General features: G+C 39.0%; 1 protein-coding gene across 30 annotated transcripts in view; it reads left to right on the top strand.

Annotated features, from left to right (window-relative positions):
• NRXN1 (neurexin 1) overlaps positions 1-21,810 on the top strand; it is a 1,220,650-nt gene that overhangs the window by 1,184,463 nt on the left and 14,377 nt on the right. For 20 of the 30 annotated variants that reach the window (XM_025262311.3, XM_025262305.3, XM_025262304.3 and 17 more), the window contains one exon: positions 879-966. In XM_025262311.3, coding sequence (XP_025118096.1) covers positions 879-966 — 88 coding nt within the window. The remainder of the gene's footprint in view (positions 1-878; positions 967-21,810) is intronic. The other 10 variants (XM_025262312.3, XM_025262309.3, XM_025262310.3 and 7 more) reach the window with 1 other exon arrangement.

Here is a 21,810-nt window from a genome sequence, read left to right as displayed (position 1 = left end):
TTATAAGTGACAGTAAAGAATAGCCTTTAATGCTTGTAAATATGTTGATTATGTGACTAACTGCTAGGATTTACACACTGCTTTTTATTACACTCATGGTTATCTTCTTTGCTGTAAGTGCAATGAAGCAACTAAAATGTCACAAAGAAAACTGTCACCTCTCTCCTGTTTGCTGTAAAATACCATCCCCCCAGTACTCTTCATTTATTCTGAAATTTTAATGGTGGCAAAGACAATGGGGAGATAATGCCTGATTTTTGAATATTAAAAAGATTAGAATTGAGTGTGAAAGCTCAACAAAAATTTTTAAAAATACCTTCCATGAACTATATTTGCTTCCCTTTTTGCATCAGTGAAAAAATATTCTCTGCTTAATCTGTGTTTCCTAATAAAGACAGGCTGTATCTCAAAGATACATTGAATTCTACTTGGTCATGAATATAAAAGGTTATAGCTGTTCTGCTTTTAGGAAGCCAGGCACAAGCCCAGCATAAAGCCCACTGATGCATACCTTGTAGCACTCCAGGGCTGTAATAAATTTCAGATCATCTGTTTCTGCCAGGCTGTTTTTTAAATCGCTGTCTGCTCCTGTGTGCAGCTTCACCGTGCAGTTAAATGGATGGGTATCTACAAGTTGGCTGCCACCTATCCTCATGAGAAATAAGCTAGAATCAAGGTTTCACAAATACTGCCAATTCTTCCATGAGGAACCTAACATATGTTGAAGAATGTAAGCTCTGTGTCCTTGGGAAGGGAACTATTGAATTTGGTTTCTCAATCTGTCAGGTAAATGCAAATGATGTTTAGTCCACAAGACAAAGATGAAAAGATCTGTTAGGTCCCGTGAAAGTAACCTACTGAATGTGCTTCTTTTACAGACCACAGATGACATCCTTGTGGCCTCAGCAGAGTGTCCCAGCGATGACGAGGACATTGACCCCTGTGAGCCGAGCTCAGGTGGGTTAGGTTAGTCGACTTTTTTTCTTACTTTCTTTGGCTCAACTGTCAATCTTTGTTGCATGCTATAGTCCTTAAAAAAATATCCTGCACTTCTATCTAGAAGTCCTCCCTATGAAAAAACACCTCATTGTTAGATGAGTTCTTAGTTTTTACATGGATACAGTTACCTACATTTATTGGAAAAAAAAGTTTTTAAAACAAAGCCCACCAAGATTATGTATTTCAGTAAAAGCAGTAGAGGCCAGCACACAAGGCTCGTACCTCGATGTTCACATTCTATTAGCTCACAATGTAATTTTCAATATAATTGTTTAAGGGAATCTCACTTGGGTCACCTATAGTAAAACTGTAAAGCTTAAAAATTTCATTGCATTGTGGAAAATTATTTGACCTTTCTACTGACAAAAAGTCTTCATCTCTCATCCTACCAGCAAATTATCTTAAGTGATATATTTCTGAATTTTGAAAGTAAGAGTATTATGGCGGTACAGGTACAGTCTTTGATTCATTTAATAGAGACGTGTTTGAGTCTTCCCATGTCTCCCTAAAATTCAAGTTGATGTGTTTTAACTCTAGGTGATATATAATTTACCCTCCTTCTTTGTGAAAAAGTATGATTAATACATAAATACAGCTTCCCTGGTGGCTCAGTGGTAAAGAATTTGCCTGCCAATGCAGGATCCCTGGGTCGAGAAGATCCCAGGAGAAGGGAATGGCTACCCACTCCAGTGTTCTTGTCTGGGAAGTCCCATGGACAGAGAAGCCTGGCAGGCTACAGTCCGTGGGGTCACAAAAGAGTTAGACATGACTCAGCGACTAAGCAACAGCTGTTTACCTGCAGCCTTGTACCATCAAGTGGTAGCTGTGGACCCTGAAAATGAATGAATCATAGCCTGGGTTTCATCTACATACTCATAATACCAAGTATTAGGGTACTTTGCATTAGTTTCCTTTGTAAGCAGTTTCTTCAAATTCAATAATTGTCTTGTTTAGGGTTCAAATCATTGAGGTAGATATGGACTCACCACTATGGGATAACTCATGACTTCTGTAGATGTCACCTGTTACCCCAGGAGAACTTCATATCATAATTTAAAAATTAATGTGTAGTTCTTCTGAAGAATATCATTTTTATCTACTCATTCTGATATTTGAATAAAAAATGATTCATAATACGTATGTTGCACCTCCTTTTGAATATCACTTCCCTGCACCCCTGGCTATGACTACTGACTGTCAGCACTTAGAGCAGCTACAGTGCCCATGAGGAACAGAAGCTCAGCGGTCATCTCTCAGCAGGAGAAGGTCTTGAAGGTCCATCCTGGCTGTCTTCCCATCTTTCTTTTTCTCACCTCCATCCCACATATCAAAATTCTCAGCCTCCAGAACATTTTTCATATACAGTTATTATAATGTGACCTGATGAACATCCATTCCCTTTTAGTTGTCTAGACAGACGTGGCCCTTTCCTGATAGTGTTCTGGGCCCCCTCTTTTTTTTATTCTCATTCTATGTTAGTAAAAAGGAAAAGCTAGTGCTTTTTTGTCCATTATGTCAGTCCATCTCCGTGCCTTATCCCTCCTTCAAATGTCGTTTTTCCCCATTTCTCATATTTTCATGTTCCTCACCATGACTGTGTTTTTTTGTGTGTCTTCTCCGAGATCTTTCAGCATGGATCATTCATAAAACCAAGTCTGATATTTGTTATACATTGATATGTGTATGTCTTAACATAATGTTGAAAACAGTCTATGCTATGCTATGCTAAGTCACTTCAGTCGTGTCCGACTCTGTGTGACCCCGTAGATGGCAGCTACCAGGCTTCCCCGTCCCTGGGATTCTCCAGGCAAGAACACTGGAGTGGGTTGTCATTTCCTTCTCCAATGCATGAAAGTGAAAAGTGAAAGCGAAGTCGCTCGGTCGTGTCCGACTCTTAGCGACCCCATGGACTGCCGCCTACCAGGCTCCTCCATCTATTGGATTTTCCAGGCAAGAGTACTGGAGTGGGGTACCATTGCCTTCTCTGGAAAACAGTCTAGGTTCTTACTAATTATAGTACTTGCTGGTTTTCCTCTGGGCCGAATCCTTCTTTTGCTGTCTGAGTGGAGGCTAATATTTTCTTTATATAGAATCCTCACCTTGAGTACGCAGTAACTTCAGTGTTCAGTTCAGTTCAGTCGCTCAGTCGTGTCCGACTCTTAGTGACCCCATGAATCACAGCATGCCAGGCCTCCCTCTCCATCACCAACTCCCGGAGTTCACTCAGACTCACGTCCATCGAGTCAGTGATGCCATCCAGCCATCTCATCCTCTGTCGTCCCCTTCTCCTCCTGCCCCCAATCCCTCCCAGCATCAGGGTTTTTTCCAATGAGTCAACTCTTCACATGAGGTGGCCAAAGTACTGGAGTTTCAGCTTTAGCATCATTCCTTCCAAAGAAATCACAGGGCTGATCTCCTTGCAGTCCAAGGCACTCTCAAGAGTCTTCTCCAACACCACAGTTCAAAAGCATCAATTTTTCAGTGCTCAGCCTTCTTCACAGTCCAACTCTCACATCCATACATGACCACTGGAAAAACCATAGCCTTGACTAGACAGACCTTTATTGGCAAAGTAATGTCTCTGCTTTTGCATATGCTATCTAGGTTGGTCATAACTTTCCTTCCAAGGAGTAAGCATCTTTTAATTTCATGGCTGCAGTCACCATCTGCAGTGATTTGGGAGCCCCAAAAAATCAAGTCTGACACTGTTTCCACTGTTTCCCCATCTATTTCCCATGAAGTGATGGGACCGGATGCCATGATCTTCGTTTTCTGAATGTTGAGCTTTAAGCCAACTTTTTCACTCTCCACTTTCACGTTCATCAAGAGGCTTTTGAGTTCCTCTTCACTTTCTGCCATAAGGGTGGTGTCATCTGCATATCTGAGGTTATTGAGATTTCTCCCGGCAATCTTGATTCCAGCTTGTGCTTCTTCCAGCCTAGTGTTTCTCATGATGTACTCTGCATGTAAGTTAAATAAGCAGGGTGACAATATACATCCTTGATGTACTCCTTTTCCTATTTGGAATCAGTCTGTTGTTCCATATCCAGTTCTAACTGTTGCTTCCTGACCTGCATACAGATTTCTCAAGAGGCAGGTCAGGTGGCCTGGTATTCCCATCTCTTTCAGGATTTTCCACAGTTTATTGTGATCCACACAGTCAAAGGCTTTGGCATAGTCAATACAGCAGAAATAGATGTTTTTCTGGAACTCTCTTGCTTTTTCCATGATCCAGAGGATGTTGGAAATTTGATCTCTGGTTCCTCTGCCTTTTCTAAAACCTGCTTGAACATCTGGAAGTTCACAGTGCACATATTACTGAAGCCTGGCTTGGAGAATTTTGAGCATTACTTTACTATCATGTTAGATGAGTGCAATTGTGCGGTAGTTTGAGCATTCTTTGGCATTGCCTTTCTTTGGGATTGGAATGAAAACTGACCTTTTCCAGTCCTGTGGCCACTGCTCAGTTTTCCAAATTTGCTGGCATATTGAGTGCAGCACTTTCACAGCATCATCTTTCAGGATTTGAAATAGCTCAAAGGGAATTCCATCACCTCCACTAGCTTTGTTCGTAGTGATGCTTTCTAAGGCCCACTTGACTTCACATTCTAGGATGTCTGGCTCTAGGTCAGTGATAACATCATCGTGATTATCTGGGTCATGAAGATCTTTTTTGTACAGTTCTTCTGTGTATTCTTCTAATTACATTTTAAATGGTCACTTTTTTTCCCCTTCTTGAGCATAGTTAAATGATCCATTCTTCTAGCCATTGCTCCTAGGTTTTACTAACCTTTCCTTATAGACTAATTTTCTGTCTTCCCTTTGTTTAGGTCTCTAGCTCTAAGAAAAGAATGGTGGGCGTGTAGAAAGAGAGAGTTTATCACCCCTTCTTTTTTTTTAAAAGCATTTTGTCATCTTCCTCTTCTTTTTTATTCACTGGGCTTTGTTAAATATTATAACACCAAAAGCAAGGAGCAGCTTGTTAATAACATACTCCAGATATTTTTTCTGCTTCTCTTGTCTTTATTAATTTCTCTCTCATCTGAAACAGTAGTGTTTATTTTTCTGTTCATTACTTGTTCATTAGCATATAGTGAGAATCTTCACCACATAAGAAAAGCTCCCTGAGCAGGAAACCCCTTTGTGTTGTTCCATGTAAGATTTGTTGCATGAATTTTGATTTTGTTCCACAGCCCAAAAATCTGCTGCCAGATGTTTAAGACACAGTAGGAACTGACCCCATCTGATGACAGCTGAGACACTCTTGTACCAAATCTAATTTTACTTGCCCTCCTGCCTCAGTGTTTCTTTCCTTATTCCCTAGTTTTCAATTCATCAGTTCTTCTCAAGGCTTAAACCAGATTCTGTGGTTTTATGGCATCTTCCACCATAGGCTTTTCTTGTGATCTTACCTCCCCTAGATGGTGTCTTGATAGTATAGTCCTTGCGTGGTTTCTCTTTCTATATTACGTTCTGTGAGATCTCTTTTCTCCACTGCATTCTTCTATCCAGTTTCCTGTAATTTTTTTTAAGACCATCTTTAATAATTCATGCAGTGTTGCTCTTCTGGCACAATTGGCTCTGTTTGTATGACAGCTTCTTGTGAAATTCTTAGTACATATGATTTTTTTCCTATTTTCCAACTGTTTGTTTTTAATTGAAGAGTTGTTTCTTGTTATCCTCTTTAAATATTGTTTACTGCTAGGATAGCCTTCCTCTGATCTCTTGAGTAGCTTTTCCTTACTTGCTTTGTGTCTTGAACACAAAATAAAACAACATAATCAAAAATTGCAGTTGCTGATATTATTAGACTTTGGATACTGTTAGATACGCCTTGATAAAAATTATGTCAGATATCAGCAGGTTTTATTTGGGGAAACTGATTGTTTAGGAAAGTAGTATCTTGGGTTAAATATTTAGAACTGGATATACCTGCTAAGCAAGAGGGGCAGGTTCAGTCCCTGGGTTGGGAAGATCCCCTGGAGGAGGAAATGGCACCCCACTCCAGCACTCTTTCCTGGAAAATTCCATGGACAGGGAAGCCTGGTGGGTACAGTCCATGGAGTCGCAAAGAGCTGGACACAGCTGAGCACACACATGCAGCAGCAGCATACCTGCTGTGCACTTTTGCTACTCCTTAAGCAAGTGAAGACAAATATTTTTGTAAAGAGATCCATATTTACTTTTATAGGTAGATTACCCAAATGTTCTGTGTATTTCATACCAATGTCTTTCAGTCTTCCTGAATATTTACATATGAAATTTCTCTAATCACCCTGCCAAAAACTCTCCCCAAAATGCCGTCTTCTTCTCTGAAAATGTGCTATGCTTATCATTTAGGTATCTTCCTAAAGCTACTGAGTACTCACTAAGGCATTAATGAAGTGAATAGGGAAAATCTGGCATCATCCTGAATGCAAGTAAATTAACACCTTTTATGAAATGCTTGATAAATTTGAATACCATGTACTTCCACCCAGATTTCTTAATGAAGAGGGAGGTTGAATGTTTATTTGGTGGATTGTCAGTCTCGCCACTGACCAAACAGTGTTGAGAATTATTGTGCACTCACTGTTTTGTTAAGCTCTGGGGAAAAAAAAATAGAAAATCTGCACCTTCAGTTCCATTCTACAAAAGGACAACTTTCATTCTACCCATTTTTCAGCTATTCTTTATAAGGAACAGGCTCTTTATTTTTGACATTAAAATAACACCTGTTTTTCAGTTTGTTACAAGAATTAAAACTAACATATTGGACAGAGGAGCCTAGTGGGCTACAGGTCATGGTGTCACAGTCGGACATGACTGAAGTGACATAGCATAGCATGGCATATATATAAGATACCTACTGCAATGCCTGGCATAAACTAGAGCAAAAATGGTGGCTTTTCTTTTGCCCAATTCAGTTATATAAAAAAGAATATTCAAGCTATTTTTTTCCCTTTTACATAAAGCTGTTACTTTTCCTGGCTGAAAATTGGTGGGCAACTGATGAAACCACGAAGGCCTCCTGATGGGAACTGTGCATGTTGAAACGAGATCAGGAGCAACCCCCTGTGTGGGAACACATGGAACCCAATTATACTTTATTCCAGCCATACTGTCTGGTTCAGTTAGCATCAGATGACAATTTCACATTGTTATAAACAGTGTTTTAGAATATGAGAGGGTGGCTGTTCAATCCAGCAGGTCTAATTGAACCCCAACTCTTAGTCGACAGGTGGAAATCTGAAGCAGCCATTGGTAACAAGGTTGCAGGCCACCGTTGCCCTAAAATGCCTGATTTTAGCTGTCTGGACGTGTGAGAAGTGGCTGACTTTTCCTTCATATTTTTGTCAAAAGCACTTGCTCCTTCTGTGCTTTCCCTTCATTCTAGCAATATGGTTGTTAGAGTAAGTGAATTAATACTTGGATAGCTTGTGATAGAACAACGCCTTGCTCATGATACATCCAATATGAATGTTTGCTGTTATTAATATATGTATTATATAAATAGGGCTTCCCTAGTGGTTCAGACGGTAAAGCATCTGTCTGCAATGCAGGGGACCTGGGTTCGATCCCTGGGTTGGGAAGATCCAGCCAATACACATGATCCAAATATACAAGATCCAAAACAATATACATGTTTTCCCAGACTTTTCACTGAAACACAGTTTTTATGAAACAGATTACTTTGATTGATTAATAAATCGATAAATAACGACACCATAGACCACTGAAGTTCCACAGTGACCCTTGGTCATGTCAGTACATCTTAATTTTGAGGACTTCTCCCAAATAGATTCTTTTTTCTCATTACTCCTGAAGAAATTGAAAAAGGTGATTTTTATATTGATATCTGAGACCTAAATGAAGATAATGATCTTCTTTGCTATGGGAACTTCCTGATGAAAACTGGTTGGTCATTTGTTACAAAGAGGACATTATCAGGTTTGTTTCCTGGGAGCCCTATTTAGGGAGGAAAATGTCCTCTTAGATATAGAATACTTCAAATAATATGTTTATTCTCTCTGTGTATGAATGTGGGCAGTGGGTAGCTCATAGGATATGGGGCCACTCTCAAAGCAGTTAAACCTTTGTCGAAGGAGAGAAAGAAAAGCTCTATTGAATAATAAAAAATCAGTGTAGTAATAGGAGAAGAAAAGGATTGTCATTTGGGAGGCAATCTCTTAAACATTAGTTGAACCAGTGGGGATGAGAGTACAGCCCATCAAAAAAATAATGTTTGTGGACTTCCCTCGTGGTCTAATGACTAAGACTCCACTTTCCCAGTACAGGGGATGCGGGTTCAACCCCCGATTGGGGATCTAGATCCCACATGCCACAGTGAAAGAGCCTGAGTGCTGAAACTAAGACACAGTACAACCAAATAAATAAATATTTTAAAAAATATTGTTGGTTGCCTATTGGTTGATCAGACTTCGGGATAAATGAGTAATAAGATAACAATAGCAACTAACAATCTAGCAAAGATTTGTTCTGTCATCATCATTGTCCTTAGTTCTTTATGAGCAATATTCTATTTTATGATTTGGCCAAACTGAAGTATTTTCATAGCTAAAGGAGATTCAGAGAGATTAAGTTACTTTTTTGTAATACAAGAGAAATGAGACCCTCTCTAGTTTAGGAAAAGTGGCACTTTAATTTCTTGGAATGCAGAAAGTTGTTCTTTTAGAATTCAGGCACCTCACAAATATATGATTGATTTTTTAAATATTCATTTGAATAATTTCCATGGCTGGCATAAATTTTAAATTTGATGGCAAAAGGTTCTTTACATGTATTACTATTCATTAGGCTAAATTTGCTGCAATTACTAGGCAATTTCATGTGGTGTTCCAGTATGCTATTTTGAGAAAAGATCAGAGGATTTCTATTGAACTGATCCCATTAACCACATTAGGAATAAAGATATGTATATTGCACAAGGTGCATCTTTTTATTAACTAAAGTAATCACAATCATTTAAAGGAATGTATTACTTATTAGATCATATTTTAGAGGTTGATTAGAATATAATTTTGTGGTACATTTAAATTTGGGGTATTTATTATGTAATTATTCAAAAGTGAGTTTAATTAGCCCGTAATAGCCAACACATTACTGTTAAAATGGGGAATTTTGAGCTGTAGCCAGCAAAAAAGCAGTGACGAGTGCTCCATTTTTAGAAACATCTAGAGCAGCTCTTTTGAAGAGTCACACCAGAGTCAGTAGTGAGGACCCAGCTGATCACATGGGTCCAGGACGGGACAGCTGGAGTTTGGGCCCTGATGGGCTAGGTGGCTTTCAGTGTGTGACACATTGGTGGAAGAACTGCTTTTTTTCCATATAAATTTAATTCTCCAGAAAACTGGAATAAAAATGAATTGCTGTGTAGTTAACATGGAAGAAAGTCATTAGACATCATCTGCACTTTTCCCACTATTTTTCTGAGAGCAGTAATAACAAAACAGAATTATCTTGAACAGAGTTAAACAGGCAAGGGAGATCTATTCAAGACAATTGTAGAGAAGGAACCCACAATTCGATCCGAGCTCAATTCAATGTGAAAAAAGAAAGAAAGAAAGAAAGAAAACTGGAGAGTTTTTAAGGGCTGGAGTGAAGGGCTCATAGTCCATAGCCCTTCAATTCAGTTCAGTTCAGTTACTCTTTGTGACCCCATGAATTGCAGCATGCCAGGCCTCCCTGTCCATCACCAACTCCCAAGTTCACTTAAACCCACGTCCATTGAGTCGGTGATGCCATCCAGCCATCTCATCCTCTGTTATCCCCTTTTCCTCCTGCCCCCAATCCCTCCCAGCATCAGAGTCTTTTCCAATGAGTCAACTCTTCGCATGAGGTGGCCAAAGTACTGGAGTTTCAGCTTTAGCATCATTCCTTCCAAAGAAATCCCAGGGCTGATCTCCTTCAGAATGGACTGGTTGGATTTCCTTGCAGTCCAAGGGACTCTCAAGAGTCTTCTCCAACACCACAGTTCAAAAGCATCAATTCTTTGGTGCTCAGCTTTCTTCACAGTGCGACTCTCATTCCATACATGACCACAGGAAAAACCATAGCCTTGACTAGACAGACCTTTGTTGGCAAAGTAATGTCTCTGCTTTTCAATATGCTATCTAGGTTGGTCATAACTTTCCTTCCAAGGAGTAAGCGTCTTTTAATTTCATGGCTGCAGTCACCATCTGCAGTGATTTTGGAGCCCCCCAAAAATAAAGTCTGACACTGTTTCCACTGTTTCCCCATCTATTTCCCATGAAGTGATGGGACCAGATGCCATGATCTTCGTTTTCTGAATGTTGAGCTTTAAGCCAACTTTTTCACTCTCCTCTTTCACTTTCATTAAGAGGCTTTTGAGTTCTTCTTCACTTTCTGCCATAAGGGTGGTGTCATCTGCATATCTGAGGTTATTAATATTTCTCCCGGCAATCTTGATTCCAGCTTGTGCTTCTTCCAGCCCAGCCTTTCTCATGATGTACTCTGCATATAAGTTAAATAAGCAGGGTGACCATATACAGCCTTGATGTACTCCTTTTCCTATTTGGAACCAGTCTGTTGTTCCATGTCCAGTTCTATCTGTTGCTTCCTGACCTGCATACAGATTTCTCAAGAGGCAGGTCAGGTGGTCTGGTATTCCCATCTCTTTCAGAATTTTCCACAGTTTATTGTGATCCACAAAGTCAAAGGCTTTGGCATAGTCAATAAAGCAGAAGTAGATGTTTTTTCTGGAACTCTCTTGCTTTTTTGATGATCCAGCGGATGTTGGCAATTTGATAGACCTTCTGTGTTGGCTAATTGGCTTCACCCAAAGGAACACTAAACCCTCTCCTTTGAATATCTTCAAGGCTGAAGGTTGTTTTATGAGTTGGAGCAAAGTGCACTGTCTCAAGGTAGGCTCCTATTTTCCCCACGGAAGTTGGAAGAAGGAGAGCTGTCCTTCCTTGAAAGCTAGTTTCAAAGTGAGGGCTCCTAGGTCCTGGAGAAAAAGAATCCTGGGTGGTAACACTGAAACGAAGTTTTTAAAATATTTACACATCAAAGGAACAGAGAAAAAAATTGGAATTACAAGTTTTCTGAAGGAAATGCTCTAAGAAAAAGGAGGCTAGGGCCCTAGAGACAGGACGAGAGGTGTCTGAAGTTTGGCCAAGCTGTGGGGAAGGTTAAAAGGTCTTGTTTAGAGAAGGCGATTCCACCTTTAAGACAACCTTTTTCATTTACCACAGTTAGTTCCTACCAGGAGATCACTAGAAAACAAAATAACAAGCAAAAGATGGCTTTTGTTTGTTTGTTTCTACAATATAGCCACTTTTATTGAGCATTAATTATTTTGACCTTTCTGGTTTGAGAATTTTTGTTTAACGATATAATGGAGTGGATCGTTTTCCCACATTGGGAAAGCTCAAGGGCCTTTTGTAAGAATTGTGATATGCAACAGGAAGGGAGTGTTACTTATGATTGTAACTTTGGAGTCACAATTTGAACTAGTTTGAGTTGCAGAACTAGTTTGAGTGGCAGCCCTTCCTGGTCTTGGGAAGTCAGTATCTTTGAGGCTCAATTTCCTTTTATGTAAAATGGGGGAAATGGGGTGATAGATTGAAAGATGCACACACAGTGTTTATCAGAGAACCTGGCATGTACTGAGACTGTAACATGATTATGATAAACCCAGGGGTGAGTGGAAGACCTGTTTTACTGGCACTGTTTTTGTGCCAGGAGATACATTATTCTGCCTTGAGGGAGGCTCTTCACAAGGCAGACAGATTTGATCTGGATAGAAAATGGGCACAGTTCCTTTTGATGTTAAAATGAGTTCTGTTCACACATGTAAACTAATTGTGATTGGCTGCTTACAGTAATTACTTAGCAAATAAGTGAGTTTACTGAGTTAGATTAAGCATTTACTTGAAAGTCTGCAAAAAGTACATGATTGCTAATACAGAACTGTCCTACAATAAATAGAAGAAAAATCTACTCATGTATATAAAATAAATTTCTAGGCAGCCTTCATATTAATATATATATATATATATATATATATATCCAGCCTTTAAACATTAATAACATTTTTAAAGTCCTTATTAGAAAGGCTCAAAATACCACAAACCTTTCTAAAGTGTGACTTGTCCTGTTGAGCTTTAGAAGGAGACAATGAGATGGACAGCTGTGCTTTAAAATGGTTACCCAATATTGTAAAGGGAGAAATGCAGCTAGGTTTAGGAAAATATAGGGTAGTGAAAGAGTTAGTTGCTCAGTCTTGTCCAGCTTTTTCACCACACCACCCCCTCCACCACACCGCCGCCCCCGGCCCCCCGCCAAACGCCCAAGGTCTTCTGTCCATGGAATTCTCCAGGCAAGAATACTGAAGTGGGTAGCCATTCCCTTCTCCAGGTGACCTGCCCAGTGAACCCGGATCTCATGCATCACAGGCAGATTCTTTACTGTCCGAGCCACCAGGGAGCCAAAGTTATAGGCTAAGTCTACCTCTAATGGAAACATGAAATGCAGGAAGAATGAAACCACATTTTCTTGTCATTTGTGTCCAGTACCAGCTTTGATAATGAAATTGTTTTCTTGTGGAGTTTTCTTGGTAATTTATTAATTACATTTACTCAGATGTTAACAGAGGAAAGGTAACATAGTCTGAAACTTCTCTACTGGGCATGCTGCTCGCATGAAGAGCTCATATGGTTTCTTTGTTGGTTCACGTGCTCCAAGGAGCAGCAAATACTACCGCAGGCTTAAGTCCGCAGGTCTCATCTCATGTCAGCTGACTTGTTGGTTAGATCACTTTCGTCATTAGTAGCTCCTCACTCATCCTTAGTATTTTAAGAAGCCTGGCATTGGGAATAAAATAAGAAAGACAAGAATACTTTATTCAGTGCCCAGGTTTAAAAAAGGATGTATTAAAGATGCCAGTACAGCCAGACGCCATTGTTTAATTTTTAAAAATTAGTAGAGAATTAGTAGTATGTGGTACACAGATGTGTACATAAATGTACATATATGTTACATAATATAACATAGTAATATTACCACATCTACCACTAAAATCTTAACATTTCATTGACCAGACTTTGGAAATCAGACTGAATTCACATCCCACTTCACCCACTTGCTATGTAATCAGAAGCCAAACATTGAACCTCTGTGTACTTGACTTTTTACTTCTGCAAAATGACATGAATAATGTTAATTACTCATGATATTGTTGTGCTGGTAAAAGAGACAATGCATGTAAAGCACTTACCATTGAATTGCCACCTAAAATTTGATAATATTAATTAGCTTTTATTAGTAGTGCAAACAAATTAACTGAGGAGTCAGCCAAATTATAAATGAAAATAGACCTACCTATAGCCACAGGCAAGGGTGAAAAATGTTAGTAATTAACACTTTAGCATCTAGAAAGCTTTATAAACTCTTTCTGGATTCTAGCAGCATCAAACTTTTCTCAGTAGCCATTATGAAACTCATAAGACAAGAGCAGTGCTTTGGTTAGATGTATGTAGGTTGCTAAAATGGCAAGAGGACACATATCTGTTATTTTTATTTGGGTGGGGGTGGAATTTAATGCAGGTCTCTGCCCCACAGAGTTTCTGAGAGAAGGAATGATTAACCTTCCCCCATGCTTTCATGCATTGGAGAAGGAAATGGCAACCCACTCCAGTGTTCTTGCCTGGAGAATCCCAGGGACAGGGGAGCCTGGTGGGCTGCTGTCTATGGGGTTGCACAGAGTCAAACACGACTGAAGTGACTTAGCAGCAGCAGCATGCTATTATAATCGACTAGCTCTGCCTCCTAAGACCTTCAGAAATGTTCTGGGCTAAAGTGACTTAAATTGGCAGAGCCACCATACCCATCCCCCCATGATGGATATCTTGTCTTCCATATTCCCCAATTCTAGGCTTGACATGCCTCCTTCTAATGGGCTCAGTAGGGAAGCTGTCTAATCTTTCACCTTAGCTATTGCACTTTAACCAAAAAGAATATGACTTTTCCCAACAAAAGAAAATTGAGACAGCAATAGTTTCATGACAGGAATATAAAGATGATCACCCAAAGTGAGGAGACCCAGTTTTAAATCAGGAAAACTGCACACTGCCCCATCACCCAGAATGACCTGCGCTTACATAAAAGCTGTCCAGAAAGCCTGGCAAGAGACAGGGCTCTGAGAACCAAGCATACAACTCTGCTATAGGAATGCTGCTGTGGATTTCATCCAGAGTACAACACAGAATTCCAGAGCAGGGAAGGAAAGAAGACAAGAAGAAATGGCCTAATCATTTTAGAAAGAAACCCTAAAACCTAGTCGAAACAGTTCTTATTTCCATGATAATAAGCTTCTCTGTCAGACCAAAGAGTGGTCTCAGGTGATTGATTTCCTGATACCTAGAAACATAAAATCTTGTAATAAAATTTTGAGAGTGGGAGAAATTTAATTCACTCCGACTGTGGGAGCTGGAGAGCGCTGATCCATAAAGATTGTTTCGCAGATAAACAGAAACAAGCTCCACATGCAACTTAACAATTAATGGCCTGAAACAACAGGTCCCTTGGTATAAATGGTCATTTTGCCACCTGAATTCACGGGCCTCCATTCATGAAAGAGTGAATACAGAGACCTCCTCGGAGATGACATTCCTGGTGGAACTGGACACCCATGGCTGACTGACCATGGTATGCTGGATGTATCACAAAACTCTTATTGTTAGGAAGGCTGCTGATTCAGTCCCTTTTGTGTGGAAGACACGGGGAAGATAATCAGACCAGCATTGTTTTTACATGCACTTTATCTTCTTCAGAGCACTCGCACATTTATCTACCTGGTAGGATCCTCAGAGTGACCCTGGGAGATAAATAATGTATCACTGTTATATCTCTGATGAAAAAATGTGAGCAGAGGGTAATGAAGTTCAAAGAATCATTCTGTAAATTAGGGCAGTACCTGGACTAGATCTAAAAAAAAAAAAAAAAATTATTAGTTTTCCACTTTACTATGCTTTCCTAAGATTCTGTGGGAATGCAAATTCCTTCTACTGCAAAGGACAGATAGATGGCAGGATTTGGGGTGGAATGTGGCCGGAAAGGGTAGAACTGGACACTGCTTAGATGAGACACCTAAGGATTCAGTTCTTCAGGAAAAGGAAAAATTGGGGATACTAACACATGTTCTGCAGTCATAAGTGCTGACACATGGAATGCATAAAACTGTAACAGCCAGAGACACACTGGAGTTTGAATTTTGTCTGTGTCACTTGTGAAGCACACTTAGCATGACCTCTGAGACTCAGTTTCCTTTCCTGTAAAGTTGTAATAACAACTACAGAGTCATTATGAGGAATAAATTAGATAAAGTGCAAAGCCCAGAGCCTACCATATAATAATAATTCAGTAGAGGTAACAGCTACTAACTAATAAGAACAATACAGAAAATTTCAGCCTTGCAGTGAGTCAGAAGGCAGAGTAGCCTGTATTGAGCATCAGTTGAATGTTAAGTCACATAAAACTCTATCTGCTGCTGCTGCTGCTAAGTCGCTTCGGTCGTGTCCGACTCTGTGCGACCCCATAGGCGGGCAGCCCGCCAGGCTCCGCCATCCCTGGGATTCTCCAGGCAAGAACACGGGAGTGGGTTGCCATTTCCTTCTCCAATGCATGAAAGTGAAAGGTGAAAGTGAAGTCGCTCAGTCATGTCTGACTCTTAGCGACCCCATGGACTGCAGCCCACCAGGCTCCTCTGTCCATGGGATTTTCCAAGCAAGAGTACTGGAGTGGGGTGCCATTGCCTTCTCCAGAAATTCTGTCTACTAAAGGTAAAGCCATACATCATTTGAGAGGAAATTAACAAAGGGGTTTATAATAATTTAATATATTTAAGTAAGTTAATCCCAAAGTATTATGAAATCTTCTCTGGAGGTCTCAGAAGCCTGATTTTACCTATAAGTTATGAGAAAATAAAGAAGACTGTGGCAACTTCTGTCAGAGAATTGGAAGGAATGCTGTAAGATTCGCGTACATATGTGCATATACACACTTATACCCTCCTCATTGCTGCAGCTATAATCATAGTGTCATTTTCATCTTACTAGAAGCCAGGTTCCTCCCAGATCCCTGGTTCCAGACTTACGGATTCCTTGGAATGGTTTTGTGTAAAGTGACTGTTCAACTTTCCATATGTAAAAAAAAAAAAAAAAAGAAAAACACTAAATACATCTTAAGAAAGGTGATTTCTCAGTGCATGTATTTCTAGGTGTTTTAGTCAGTGAACTTCCAGGGAAATAAACTATTTTGCTATCAAAGAGTTTAGTTGACTTGAAATCAATAATGGAGAGTATCATCACTATTTAAAAATACAACATTTACTGAAATGTGGTACATTTTGATAAAAAACACATAGAATATATGATATAGAATCACGAGGCTTCCTTGCTTTGAAACCAACTTTCTCAATTATTGCCAAATGGCTTTTCTTCTACTTGACAGTTATGGAAAGTTTGACCTGGCCTGACTGATGAGGCCCTTTTCAACCATCTCACTCTAATAGCCACAGGAGTAAAAATTACTCTAGAAACTTCTGAAGCTGCTTTGCTGAGTTTGAGAAAAGAGCTCCAAATTAGTTCTCAACTATTTGTAGTGCTGTGGATATCAGATAAGGTTAATATAAATATTTGGCACCCAAACAAATCAAACTGAAGACTACTAACCCGGTTGACTTCAAATAACTTGGCACTTAGTCACTGGAATTTAAGCAACTTATATATGGAGGCTTGAAAGAAAGTGAAAGTGTTAGTTGTTCAGTCGTGTCCCACTCTTTGTGACCCCATGAACTTCAGCCCACCAGGCTCCACTGTCCATCAGATTCTCCAGACAAGAATACTGGAGAGGGTTGCCAGTCCCTTCTGTAGGGGATCTTCCTGACCCAGGGGTCAAACCCAGGTCTTCTGCATTGCAGGCAAATTCTTTACCATCTAAGCCTTAGGAAAAGTAAACACAGCTATGATGCTTGCATCAATGCACAATGATCCCAATTCACTTAAGCAGAGAAGTGTTTTCTGGTTTAATTAAATAAACACTATCATTACTTCTTTTACTGAAGATATTATAGGAGGTGGGTGTTAGGAAAGTATTGAGATAAAAGCATTTTATAAAGAAGTATGCAATATCATCATCAATGTTTTACCCACTTGTTTACTACCTTTACTCAAAGCTTTGAAATCAAAGATCTCTCACATTTTCTTAATGATTACATCAATCCCAGTCCACTCCTGAACATTTATAAACTTAGGAAAATCGCTTCCTCTATTCAGTCAGAAAACATACATTTTGCAGCTTGTGTATTCAGTCTTCATTCAGTGTTTGGAGGGGAGGAAAGTGGAGGGAAAGAGAAACAGACTCACAGGAAACTATCAAAAGACTAGCAGTCTAGTATGGAAGAGCATTAACAAAGCAATAGAAGTGTGAGATTTCACAGTAATAAAGGATCCATACTTAAGTGGAGACTATATGGTTGAGAGAAGATGAGGATAAAATTGGGTTTTCTGCAAATTCTCCCATGTGTCTTCTTGATCTATGTTTTTTTTTCCATCTTCAAGCTACTCTATCTCATGTCTTCCTTCTTGAGAAACACTTGATGGCTTTCCAGGGTTCACACTGGGAGGCCTGGGTCCTGCTCCATTAAATGCTCATCCCAAACAACTTCTATTGGGACAGCCCTTTGCTGATGTCCTGACCCCACCCTCTTTATTATCTTTCTTAGTACCCAGTATTTATGCCTTCTTGTGTTATTTTTTTAATTTAAAATTGTTCTGTTTGTTTTCTTACATTTTCTGTTTTATTTTGAATATACTGAAAGTTCTAAGAAGGTGGACCCCAAGGCTGTTTTGTGTACCTTAGTATTAATGTCTTATGTCATGCCTAGTAAATTGTTCAGTTCAGTTCAGTCGCTCAGTCGTGTCCAACTCTTTGCGACCCCATGAATCGCAGCACGCCAGACATATTTCTTGGAATTTTAAATTATTTTTTTCTATTTAACTTTATTTTTCCCTTTCTCCCACCTCCATACATTAACCAATGATAACAGCTTGGAATGAATCTTTCCTACACATTCACGATGTTCCTATGAACATATATAAATAAAGGGTTGCTTTTCTCTCTTGTCACATAAAAATTAGAAGCATACTTTATGAATTAAATTTGATTTTCTCCTTTCCTAATGTGTTATGGACATCTTTCAGTTCAACAGATTTTTCTCCAATTCCTATTTTTAACTCTGTTAAAATTCTAGGGTATAGGTGTGCCATAATTATGGGTGTCTAATAAATTATTGGAATAACTTACTCAATCAGAGCCCTGTTAATGAGCTTTTAAGTTGTCCTTTTCTCTTTTTTTCCTCACAACATGATCAGCAAACATCCTGTATTTATATGCATGCTGGTGTATTTAATTCTTTAGACTATATTCTCAAAACTGAGGCTGCTTGATGAAAATATTTGTGTATTTTTTAACATTACTATTGTAAATTTCAAACATAAACGAAATTAGAAAGAATTGTATAATGAACTCACATCCACCCATCAGCCAGCTGCAATTTAATCTTTTTAAAGTTGTAATAGATGTTAGATTACTTTCTAAAAATTGAGAAATTCATATTCTCACTGGCACAATTGTCTATTTCCCAAGCAAATGTTCTAACCAAATTATCACCTTAATTCACTTTATTCTTCCAAGTTTGTTGGGGAAAAAAATACCTCCTTATTTTATTTTGACTTGCCTTGTAGTGAAATTGGGCATCCTGTCCTACATTTATCAACAATTTGGATCTTCTTTTCTCCACTTGCATGTCTCTATTTTTGTCCATTCTTCCAGTGGGTTTTTGCCTTTGTTCATAGCACTTGATACACGTTTTTATATTTTAGAGGTGTTAACTCTTGGTCTGTCATGTGTACTGCATTTTCACTTCATTAGTGACACCTTTTTCCACATAAAATTGTTATTGTTTATGCAGTCAGCTGTGATGATCTTTTGATATATGGCTTCATTCCAAGGACTGTGATCTATGGAAGTTTCATGTCCACCTTCAAATTTCTTTTTACTTTCCCCTAAAAGTCAATATGCCGTCTGCAGTCTGGCATTAGTTTAGTTCCTGAAAGGCAAACTCCTTTCTTCCTCAAAGTCATTCCATATACGTTTCCTTATGTTTAGAAGATTCTTCTGCCCACTTTTTACTGAACTACTCTCCACCGGTTTTCCAGGTCTCAACATAAATAGTACAGCCTCAGAAAGTCTACTTGACTCCCCAGTCTAAATCAGAAACCTCTGCTCTGCTCCTGCATGGTACTCATCATTTTCCTTCATCACACATTCAGTTATTGCTTTCAGCCTAGTTGTGTGATTTTTTGTTGTGTAAATCTTTCCCTCATTGTATTTCAGGCTTCATGAGGTAAGGCATCAAGTGTGTTTGGCTAAAACCTCTTCCCTTGGGACTTAGTATAGTCCCTGGAACATAGCAATAGCTCACCATATAACTGGTTGACAGCAGGAGTGAATATTCGTAGAGAGAACACCATAAACAATGAAGCATTTAAGCTAAGTCTGAGAAATAAGTAATGCTCAGCCATGCTAGAAAAGAAAGGTCATATGAGCCAGGCATGACGATAAAACTTTTATTGGTGTATGGGGATTGGGAGACAGCAATGAAATTATGACTGTTACTTTCTTTGAGAGAAATGGAAGAAAAATTTGAATATGTAGCTGTAGGCAGACCATGAAGAGCTGTTAGAACAGTGGTACTTTAGTAAATACCATGACAGTTTCAAGGATTCTACTAAGAATTTATGGGTACAATGACCATGCAAAAAGTCTATGAAGCTTGCAGGTGATCAAGCTGTGGACACACAGCCATGGTCCCCTGGCTGCCTCCAGAGATGTTTATTTTCAGGGTCACCAAAGTCACATATGATGTGATTGTCCATTGCTTTTTCTGTTCTGTGTGGTGCCGTTTGAGGTAACAGCTGCCCTAGGAGGTGCTCCCTATTCTCCAGGCACAAAACACATTTTTCTGTGGCTCACATTGCTTCTCATGCAGTGCTTAGATGTCTGGTGAAGATAGTCATCATCTCAATCCCACATCAGTGGATTTCCCTTCAAACACATGCTTTGCTTTGGTGGTTTTGAAAGTAGTTTGAGGAAATGTTTAGTCCTAGCAGCCAGGCAGGTGGTAAAGTTTTATTGATGTCCAAGTTCTTTCTGAATCTCTAATTGATTGAGTAGGGATTGAGATATACTAGACATGACCTCCCTCAAGCAGTCTGACCTGCAGTAGTAGACATTAAAATGTGCAGGGCATGGATGGAGCTGATGGTAGCGAAGATGAAACTGGGAGGGATTTAAAATATCCAGCACCACCTCTCAAGAAGCCACAAGATGAGTTGAAATTAGTGCATATCATGTAAATCACCGCCTACCTGCTTTCTGCAGCTGTGGCATTTAAACATGAATTTGTATGAGTCTTTACATGATCACTGTGGTTTTTTTTTGGCATGTGTTGTATTGAAATACATGAATGAAAAAAAGTAATATTTTTCTTTTTTTGGTTATGGGGAAAAAACTGCTAATCTCAATTCACAAACACCACAGGAACCTGCAATTCCAATTTTCTTTTCACAGTATTAATGAAACGACGTACTGGGAAAGTAATCTTCCCTTATAAATCTGAAACCATTTTCAAGGCTAGCCTCGAATTATAATAACTTTCACATCTATTAAGATGCAGTACAGGACTATGGTCTAATGAGATCATTTTAAGCAACTCTTTTTCTTCAGTGGGGTGGAGACAGAAATTTTAAATTGATTGATTTCTGGTAAGAAAGACTGGTCAAAGACTCTTAAGTGAGAAACAGTTCAGTAAATGCATCTTTCCATTAGTTTTTGAAAAGGATTATTTAAGGCAGAAGATCTAATAATTTAGGGTACCAGAGTGATATATGTTGAGCATAATGGAGTTTTATGACCTTTATCTACTCCTCCAGATCTGAAATATATAGTTCCATTTTTTAAATCATTGGTGTATTTTCTTTACTATTTCTTAATATTGATGATCTCTTACATTCTTTTTTCCTTAAAGCTTAAAAGCTGCATTTTCATTATCAGTATAAAGTGAAACTCTTGCTTCATCTTTCATATGACAGGGTCACAGTTGATGATGTACCTATACACTAACAGTCTATATTGAAAATATAGTCTATAAGCTCTATACAGTCAGTAAAACCAAGACTGGGAGCTGACTGTGGCTCAGATCATGAACTCCTTATTGCCAAATTTAGACTGAAATTGAAGAAAGTAGGGAAAACCACTAGACCATTCAGGTATGACCTAAATCAAATCCCTAATGATTTTACCATGGAAGTGAGAAATAGATTTAAGGAACTAGATCTGATAGAGTGCCTGATGAACTATGGATGGAGGTTCATGACATTGTACAGGAGATAGGGAGCAAGACCAACCCCAAGAAAAAGAAATGCAAAAAAGCAAAATGGCTATCTGGGGAGGCCTTACAAATAGCTGACAAAAGAAGAGAAGCCAAAAGCAAAGGAGAAAAGGACAGATATACCCATTTGAAAGCAGAGTTCCAAAGAATAGCAAGGAGAGACAAGAAAGCCTTCCTCAGTGACCAGTGTAAAGAAATAGAGGAAAACAATAGAATGGGAAAGACTAGAGATCTCTTCAGGAAAATTATAGATACTGAGGGAACATTTCACATAAAGATGGGCTCAATAAAGGAAAGAAATGGTATACACCTAACAGAAGAAGAAGATATTAAGA

The sequence above is a fragment of the Bubalus bubalis genome, chromosome 12 (genome assembly GCF_019923935.1).
Source record: "Bubalus bubalis isolate 160015118507 breed Murrah chromosome 12, NDDB_SH_1, whole genome shotgun sequence".
In the NCBI taxonomy this organism is placed as follows: domain Eukaryota; kingdom Metazoa; phylum Chordata; class Mammalia; order Artiodactyla; family Bovidae; genus Bubalus; species Bubalus bubalis.
The sequence above is the reverse complement of the archived record's forward strand: the minus strand, read 5'-3'. Positions and strand labels throughout refer to the sequence as shown.